The sequence below is a fragment of the Anoplopoma fimbria genome, chromosome 16 (assembly GCF_027596085.1).
Source record: "Anoplopoma fimbria isolate UVic2021 breed Golden Eagle Sablefish chromosome 16, Afim_UVic_2022, whole genome shotgun sequence".
Taxonomy (NCBI): Eukaryota; Metazoa; Chordata; class Actinopteri; order Perciformes; family Anoplopomatidae; genus Anoplopoma; species Anoplopoma fimbria.
The window spans coordinates 19735456-19745400 of NC_072464.1; the positions used below are offsets into that span (position 1 = coordinate 19735456).

At 39.2% G+C, this 9945-nt stretch overlaps 1 protein-coding gene across 1 annotated transcript in view; it reads right to left on the minus strand.

The window, feature by feature from the left end:
* LOC129104976 (putative olfactory receptor 13C6) overlaps positions 1-709 on the minus strand; it is an 821-nt gene extending 112 nt beyond the window's left edge. The window contains exon 1 of the mRNA XM_054615837.1: positions 4-709. Coding sequence (XP_054471812.1) covers positions 4-709 — 706 coding nt within the window. The remainder of the gene's footprint in view (positions 1-3) is intronic.
* Between the last annotated feature and the right edge of the window lie 9236 nt (positions 710-9945).

The following is a 9945-nucleotide window of genomic DNA, read 5'->3' on the forward strand; positions in this document are numbered from 1 at the left end:
AGCAGGTCTGTGCAGCCTTTGTCCTGACTTCTCTACAACTTTTATATGATATTATAAGTATCCTGGTGTATGTAAAAAGTATAAATAGCACAGGGAAAAGCGCAAAGTTTAGCAGAGCAACCAAGCCATATATAGTCCGTGCTTTTGAACTTGAACAGTGGAGACTGTAAATTGCATTGTTACAAAAAATTCCTTTTAAAATAAAATTACAGAGTTGCGTCTCAGCACTCAGGATTGTTGGGACTGCAGTCTGACAAGCAGGCAGAAGCCAAGCTAAAACCAGGAAAATACTAACAGTACTTTTTGTCATGATAGTTGGATATTGCAGAGGTTTACAAATAGAAACATACCTGTCATAAGACATGGCTGACAACAGTAAGAATTCTGTACCACACAAGGTGTAGCATAGAAAAAATTGAAAGAGACAGGCTGAATATGTTATGATCTGTTTTTCAGATAAATAGTCAATTAACAACTTTGGGTACATAGCAGTGCTGAAAACAACTGAGTTAAGTAGCAAAGCCGCAATGAAAATATACATAGGCTCATGGAGGTTTTTGTGTTTCCGGATAAGGAACACAATTGTGAAATTAAAGAGGATTATTAGAATATATGCTGTAAACATGATCACAAAATAAAGATATCTGTATTTGTGCACTTCCACATGCCCACCAAAAGTTATATATGTTACATTAAGTTGATCCTCCATTAATGTTTTCTCAATAAAATGTTCAGAAATAGAACAGGCCGATCAAATAACCAGTAGATAATACTAACATTCAGCCTCTACTGGACTGTCCTATGCATTCACAGATATCTCTTCTTGAAATGCACTTTGGTGACAAAGGGATAGGCTGAATAAGATATTAGCTCTTTTACGTATAAAAAGGCAATCTGACGTTTTGTGTAGATTGTAGTGCTAAAAAAGAACACAGTTTAGTAGGAAATCTGCAACTGAAGTTTGCATAGGTTCATGAAAGTTGTGGAGACTCCAGACAAGGTACACATAGTAGAAATACTGCTTATTATTAGAATATATATACTGTGAACGTTATAAAAAAAAACATGCATCATCTGCATTTGTTGACTTCACATACTATTAAGTGATATATATGTAACATTTAACTCATCATATATCACTGTTACTATTAGACACTAGAGACTATTACTAATCTCTTAAATGTTCTATAATAAAACTGGCAGATGAAATTACTGAGTACATGAACTATAATTCAATATATAAGTCTCACTATAGCAATTACTCCAACATTCAACCTTTGCTGAAGTATCTTTCTCATTCACAGATACCTGACCTTGAAATACACTTAGTGGTGTTTGTTCACCTCCAAAATTCAGACAGAATGAATATGAATGTTCATGAAATGTACTGTTTGTGTTGGTGGAAAGTCTTTATAAGTTTATTTCTCCCTCCAAGGATCTCATTAAACTTTCCACCAAAATAGAGAAGAGGTTCTTTGTGACAACGCCACCTAGGGGAGAGCCTAGGACTTGTGTTTGGGTTAGTTTAACAGGGGTGAGCAGGGGCGCCGCTAGGGATTTTGGGCCCCATGAAAAGAATCTTTACAGGGCCCCCAACACAGCGGCAAAATTTTTTGATGCTATTTTACATACAATTATGCATTTTAATGGTATTTTTGACTATCATTACCATATTTGTGAAAGAAGAACAGCATGACAGTTGACATGTACAGTAGGGGAAGAACTGAGCACTCTGAATACAATGGAATTCATTTTGAGTCATTTATTTGCTGCACCACTGATTCTTAAATTGGAAATAAACTCTTCCATGAAAAAATAGCAATTATAATCAGTGGAGAGAAAAAAATCTCAGCAAAAACAAAAACGCCATCAGAATACAAAATGGCCATATATGATTTCTCATCATTTAAGTAGAACTTAATATATGAAAGAATGGCAAATATATATATAATATAACGTTGCCGACTGAGTCAAGCTTCCTTTTGCAACCTTTCAATCATTGGTCCTTGCTCAACTCTTCTCACCAAAAGCCCAACGCCGAGCCTTCTCATGTGCAAAATCACTTATCAGGTCTTTGAAGTCCAGCTTTCTAGCCAACTGACTCTCAATTGACAGCATGGCAAGACTGCAAAGTATTTCCTGAGACATTGTGGACCTCAAATAGTTTTTTATCATTTTTAGTTTACTGAACGCTCTCTCACAAATTTCTCTGCAAATTTCCCCGCTGCGGGACTAATAAAGGATTATCTTATCTTATCTTATCTCACCACCAGCAACAGTAACTGGCAGGGTGCAAAATATGCGCAAGGCGATGCATTTGAACCATTTTACGTAAATAGAGGGGGGGAAGGGGGGGCCCTGCAGGGGTTGATGCTTCCAAAACAAATAAAGGAATTGTTACCAGGACATGGAAAATAAAACATGTGTGATTATATGTTAGTTAATAACTTAGTGTCATTATTTTTTCTGTATTATAATTTCATCATCATTAGGGGCCTCTCTGGGCCCCCCTCCATCATGGGCCCCTAGAATCCGTCTCCTTTACCCCCCCTTTTCGGCGCCCCTGGGGGTGAGCAGTAACAATTACCCAAGGGGACACAGAACTCAAGTTGAACATTTTATTTACATATTATCCAATATTCAGTTTAAAAACAAGGCCTTGGGTCATGACAAAATGTAATAAATTAAGATACAGAGTCCCTTGCGAGTCTTCTGCTGCTTCCCTTGTCCCGCCACTCCATTGACAGGCAATTCTCTCTCAGTCAAGCTCCGGCTTTGAAGGCTAGCTGCTAGCGCCATACTTTCTTCTCCTGCTGCTCCACACTCAGCTGCCGTCACCTGGAATAAAAAAGATACATATCCACCTCCACTTCCCCAAACCGGGTTGAAATCTGCTTCCCAATATCTCTGGGTGATGCCTCCACTCCACTGGTAGAGCCACCTCTGATGTAGGCACCCTTGTTCTCCAGTCCCTGAATGTGGAGAGCCTTCACAAGCAACAGCTACTCTTGAGGCCCACCACCGGAGGCCACACACTCGCTCTCCCAAGGAAAGTCCCCAACACTTCCACATCCCCGCCGCAGGTAGCCAGCTGTCAGCAGCATAATTTCTGTCAGAATAGGCTGTCATCTGCATAAATCGAGCACAACTCCCAAATATTCCACCTATTGTCGTGGTAGGGGACTGCTCTGTACCCAAGTTATCATGAACCCCCACTTGGTTATGTGTAAGATGAATTGGGCCATGTGAAGCATTGGCGCCAGGGAATAGCTGAATGTTGTTCTGGTAGGCTTTCCTCTTGAAGACGCAACCCAATAATTTATTGTGTGCCACCTAGACGTGAAAGTATGCTTCCTTTAAGTCTTTGGTGGTGAACCGAACGCACTGTTGAATCAGTTCCAGCAACTGCCAATGGAACGTCTTACATACATTGGTTTAGAATGTGGAGATCTAAAATTGATCTGAGCTCCCTGGTCTTCTTGGGAATCAATAGACAGCCCGTTTCTGTAAAAGGGCCTGCATCTGCTGAGAGGTGCTCTCCCTCACCACTGCTATGTCCTTCTGACCGTTGCATTGTTGCTTCATCTCAGCTTTCCTGTGAGGGTGAGCGAGCTGCAGATTTCGGCTGAGCTGAGATTCTTCCACCTTCATTTAGCCCCGTACTTGGTGAACAGAGACCGCAGAGGACAGAAGCAGCGTGCCCGTAAATTACAACAAAACATAGCAGCATAGTTTTCTTCAGTTCAGTTGGCTTAAGTGCTGGGGAAAAAAACACGTATCGGTGTAGTGAAAACCCAGATTTTTCTTAATTTTTTCCACATCTTGGCAAATTCCACAATATTCCACATTTTACAGTCTGAATATAAAATTCAGTCCAGATTTTTCAGCGTTTTAAGCATCGCATAAATCATAGGGTACAACAATGGAGTGGAAAAAAAATTAACTACTTCAAAAGTTTTAACAGTATTATCCAGTCTGTGGACATTGACTAAATGGAAGTTTGAATTATTTATTTGTTCTTCTTTTGGGGGCAAACTTATTTGAAATGTAAATGATACATTTTGGTGTCCGAATTATACAGATTTTATTGCTGTTAAATTAGCCATTACCGAAAGAAATAATAAAAACATTGACAGATGATTCAAACCCCTTAGTATGGAGGTATTTGTATTTATTCTCAGAACAGTATGTCAGTGCATCTGCTATGATAACAAAGTAACTTTTAAAAACAGTTGTGTATGTAGTGTGTGCATGTTTGTGTGTGTGTGTGTGTGTGTGTGTGTGTGTGTGTGTGTGTGTGTGTGTGTGTGTGTGTGTGTGTGTGTGTGTGTGTGTGAGCGTGCTCCTCCAATTAGTATGATGCAATCTCACACAGCTGATGAAAGGATACTGTAATGAGTGTCATTAGTCAGCCACCTCCACTGTGCTGAACAACAGGCCAGGCCTCATGGGAGCGGCCTGACTACAGCCAGTCTGTAAACAGCTAATTATGACCCAGCAGTCACAGTTTGATGGCCCTTAAGGGACCTCTGGGATCCAAAACAACACAATGGTGAGGTCAGTTGTTTATTTAGTTGATATTTTGCCTAAAAGTACTACATTTTTAACCCAAACCACAATGTTGCCCTTACCAAGTTGTGTTTGTGCCTAAACCAAACATTTATCTTTACATTTACTTTCTGGTTCACCTTCTTACCTACAATGAACCCCCCCTTCCTGTTTTGTCGCGGATGATTGCACTCCAATCGTATTAACCTAACGTGGTTTTATTTGTTTGTATCATTTTTTTTATTAATCTGTAGCTTTTGTCATTTTTTACTGAAATCTTTTTTACTGAGGTTGAGCGATTAAATGTCTTTAAAAAAAAAAGCTCTTTTGCTGTGACGCAGTTTCATTTTGCAAAAGTTTTGGAAAGATCTAACAAACTACTGTCCTGCTGATAGCAATGCCATATCTGAAAACACTTAAGTGTGTTGTTCTGGAGCACAACTACAAGCATGTTGTGTTGTTTGGTTTAAAGTAGAGGTTTTCAAAAGATGAAATCAAAGGGAAGACACAGACAGAGAGACATGAAGCAAAGCTGTATGCAGGTGTTATCATAGGCCGTTTCTCAATACCAAGTACGGTCAAGTATGGACTTGCAAACTTGCAAGTTCATACTTGGATAGTTCGACTCGGGAGTACAAACTCCCGAGGACGGGAGGACGCAGTACGGTCATTTTGCAATTGGAACAGCAGCGAACTTGATGACGTCACCAACGTCACGACGTCACCAACTCAGCTCGTCGGTCCCGCCTACTCCGGTTATCTTCAGTCATATATATTATTATTATTATTATATTCCTTTATTGATCCCCATGGGGGAAATTCGGGTGTTGCAGCAGCTCAACTACACAGAAACAGATAATAAATACACATATTATACAATAAAATAAAAATAGAATAAAATAAAAAATAAGAATACAAATAAATATATTGACAATAAAACGAAATATGATATAAAACACAACCCTGCCTTTTTTCGTTTTCATTTAGAAAATATTAAAATATTAATATGTATATGTTTTGTGTTACATCTGCAACCACAACCACAGAGACACCGGAGCCAGCGGCACATCTGGAGAGGCCATGCCGAGATCAGGCTGCTGTCAGCGGGCTGCATGAGCATCACCGCCCGGTCTCCTCTCTGGTCCTCTCATCTCCGACAAACGTCGGCGCTTTTTTCAAACAGGCTCTATCTTGATAAATTGACCGCATATTTTAAGTCTTAACAACTACATTCTCGCTTAAAAAAATGTTAAAACTAAATTAAGTATTTAGACAGTTATAACTGACAGTTGTGAGCCGTCTCCGCTACTGTCGGCTCTTGTTTGCTGGTGAAATGCATTCTGGGATACTTGGCTGTCCAAAGTCCACACAAGTCTCCTCCGATGCATCCTCGGTATAATGGGCGGAGCGAGGACACTTCCGGGTATTTGGACCGTACTTGGCTTGATGCGAACTTGTGTATTGGAACAGTACTTGGGCCGCGCTTGATGACGTTTCACAAGTTCACGAGGACACAAGTACAGAGAAGTTCACATATTGAGAAACGGCCATAGTTTTGCTGCTTATGAACAGTGTCAGCAGGTTGAGCTGCAGTAGTGACACACAGATAATGGAGCTGATTTAGATACTTTAAAACCCTTAAGAGACATTGCTGCAATAAGCCTCAGAATTGCACTCCTTGTCAGCGTCATTACTCAGTGAAATCTGAACATCTGTACATATCAGGCTATCTGAAGCTGGCTGGTCAGAGTGATGTCTTTGGTGGTCAGGGTGTTAAAGTTAAATCTTGTTTCCGGTCAAAAAACTAAATCTATGCTTACACTATACCCTGTCCACTGTTGTTGTTCAGTCCGATGGCAGTGGGCAAACGTTCAGTTTCACATCTGGGTGGGTTGATCCGCTGGCTGAATGAGCTGCCCATCTGTCACAGCCCGTCATGGAGAGGGCTAGAGGGGTTAACTGCAGGATGCCATGATCTTGTCCCTCATCCTCCTCTCCACCACTGACTCCAGACTGTCCAATTCCAGCCCGACCACAGAGCCGGCCTTCCTCACCAGCTTGTTAAACCACAGCCAAGAACAGAGTGCTGGCTACTGCCAACTGGTAAAAGACCTTCAGGAGTTTGATGCAAACACTGAATGATCTGAGTCTCCTAAGAATGAACACTCTGCTTTTTCCCTTCCTGAAGAGTCAGTGTTGTTTGTATGTGCCCACTCTTTCCACTTAATTGTCCTGGATGAAAGGGGGCCCCAAGTTCCTCTGGTGGTCTACCACCTGTTCTTTGGTCTCGTTGTTGTTGAGCCTCAGATGATTTGCAATAAAAAACCTTTATAAAATATAAATAATCGGGCTTCTTAAAATAGAAGAAACCTGACTTAAAATACTAGTTATGCCAAATAAATCTATACTCTAAGAAATTTGCTCTAAAATGTAATTAAATATTTTTTCAGATTTTTTTTGAGTGATATGTAAATGTATCACTCATGAATTTGCATTGCTTTGCAGTTACATCTTTTCCAGGTTCCAATTAAATTATATTTCTCTTTGGATCCTGAGTCCACCTGTTCAATTGAAATCTCCTTCTCTCTTTGATTTAGGAAAAAAAATTGTTTAGCACTTAAAATAAGATATTGTAATAAATTGGATTTATTTTGGAATTTCTCAAAATTACAAAATGTTAAGGGTCCATATTATCATCAACATGATCAGATACAGTTTTGCCAAAGCACTGTAGGAATAGTAACAAGTTTCAACAACATTGATTTATGTTATTCATCTTTAAAAATGTTTGAAAGAAAATATTAGCATGAATTAATTACTTTTTTGTGTAAGTGTATGTGTTTCTGTGATTGTGCAAGTGTGTGTATGTGTATGTATGTGTGTGTGTGTGTGTGTGAGTTACGCATCTTAGAATTATTTATTTTTCTAAGATGAGAGCAACGTTGTCATTTAGCAATTTGAAAAAAATCATCCTTTTATAATTTCATGCCTGGAATTCTTAATCTTAAAGTGACTATAATATATATATATATATTATTTTATTTTACAACAATGCATTCATCCGCTCTATCTGAGCAGTTATTTGTTATCTTTTTGAGGAAATGTTACAGCAGAGGTTTGGTATTTTGAGGGAAGAGCTGTTTTTAGCAGTCATGTTTTCTTGCGTCTGCCTTTTTCTGTGGCGTCTCTATCAGTCTCTGTTTCTGAAGGATCAGTGTTAATCTCTGAGGAGGTGACCCAGTGACCATTACCCTTTGATCACCCCCAACACACACTAACACACACACACACACACACACACACACACACACACACACACACACACACACACACACACACACACACACAGTTGATAACGGCTGGCCTCTTGAAGACCCAGATGTTGCAGCAGGGTTTAATGCATTACAACTACTGTTATGTGTGTTAACACTGTGTTGCCTGCTGCTGCTGAGCATGTCTGACCTGCCGTGTGTGTGTGTGTGTGTGTGTGTGTGTGTGTGTGTGTGTGTGTGTGTGTGTGTGTGTGTGTGTGTGTGTGTGTGTGTGTGTGTGTGTGTGTGTGTGTGTGTGTGTGTGTGTGTGTGTGTGTGTGTGTGTTAAAAGCAGCAAAGAGTTAAGAAGCTTTGTGATCCGTTGTAGAAGAACTTAAAGCCAGTGAAAGAGTGCCTTAATGACAAAAAGACAGGCTACAGAATGAAGAGAGAGAGAGAGAGAGAGAGAGAGAGAGAGAGAGAGAGAGAGAGAGAGAGAGAGAGAGAGAGAGAGAGAGAGAGAGAGAGGATTAAGTCGGGTTAGAGAGGATTAATGTCTGTTTTGGTTTGGTAGTAAAATCGCATCCATGTCAGTCACCACTGGCTCCTGCTGACACACTCACACTGCTGATTCAGTTCACACACTGAAACATCACTGGACCAGAGGAAGAGGAGGACGAAGAGGTGGTGAGTTGGTCTTGTTTCACAGCTTTGACTGAAGGTGTTTGAGAGTCGAGGACTGAACTCTGACCAAGACCTCTACTTCCTTCTAGACCTTGAAGGCGTGCTAGAAGCTCTGTGAGGCTAAATGCTAACTCCAGAATGCTAATATGAAAAATGCTAAGCAGTTATAATGTTTACCATGTTCGCATTCTTAGTTTAGCAGGCTAACATTTGTTAATTAGAAGTAAACACAAATTCCAGCTGAGGTTTATTGGAATGTGTTTAGTTTTTTGGTCATAAAGTATTGGACACATTGAAATGATCCTCTGGGTACAATGCATATCTGTATACAATATTATGGCAATCCATCCAATAGTTGCAGGAAGAAAATGGACAGAACTCAAGACTATTACATGAATGGTATATAAAAATGGCTTTGCAAATCGTGGCAGGTGCAACAAACATCATCACACTGCATGAATTAAGTAACCTGACACTTCTTATGGAATCAAAAGCAGAATAAATCATCAAAGCATATATATATATATATATATATATATATATATATATATATATATATATATATATATATATATATATATATATATATGTATATTAACAATATAAACACCACAGCAGCTGGTGCCCAAAACACACATTGAAGAACTCAACTTCATTCAATCTTTGTACCTTCAAGGAAAGAACTGATTTACAATCAATTTAAGAGCATATGCAGAGTTGTTCCATTTACTTTATATCCAATTGTTTCACCTGTAAAATTAGCATTTACACCTTTTAAAACATATAAGTTAAGGCTAAGTTTTCAGACAACTTCATTGTTACATAACTATGTCTCTCTGTGAGGCTGCGTGATCGGTTGACTTTTGATGACTTAGGGATCTAGTTAATAAGTGCTTTTGCAGTGTAAGAGGAAACGGAAGCTGAGCCAATTAAGAAGCTAAAGAGGAGACAACATCATATTAGCCCACATTTAGAAACTTGCTGCTGTCAGAGGAAGTACCAAAATAACACAAGCTGTATCTAAAACATTCAGGTCATTGAGTTTGTGTCTCTGTGCTGCTGTTTTGGGGGGAATGTGAAGAAAAGCTCATAAATTACAAATTAACACTCACAAAGGAATATCAGAGAGGTTATCAGCTGTGTAATGACATTGGAAATACAAATGATAATACTGGTCTTTCTAAGCTCATCTTGAGTCACATTAAAGGGCTGGTAATTTATACATACCAAACAAAATAACAATGGCAAATGGGCCAAAACATATTCACCAACAAATCCCACTTTTAGCTTTTACATGTAGAAAGACACTAAAACAACCAATAACTTCTCAAGCTTATGTTAACAATGGATCAAATTATGATGTGTCATGTGACATTTTTGGACTCTTTTTGCTTCTAGTTTTGTGGCACATTTTTAGTCTCAGTGTTTCCATTAAAAAACTCTGATAAACTCACCATACTCT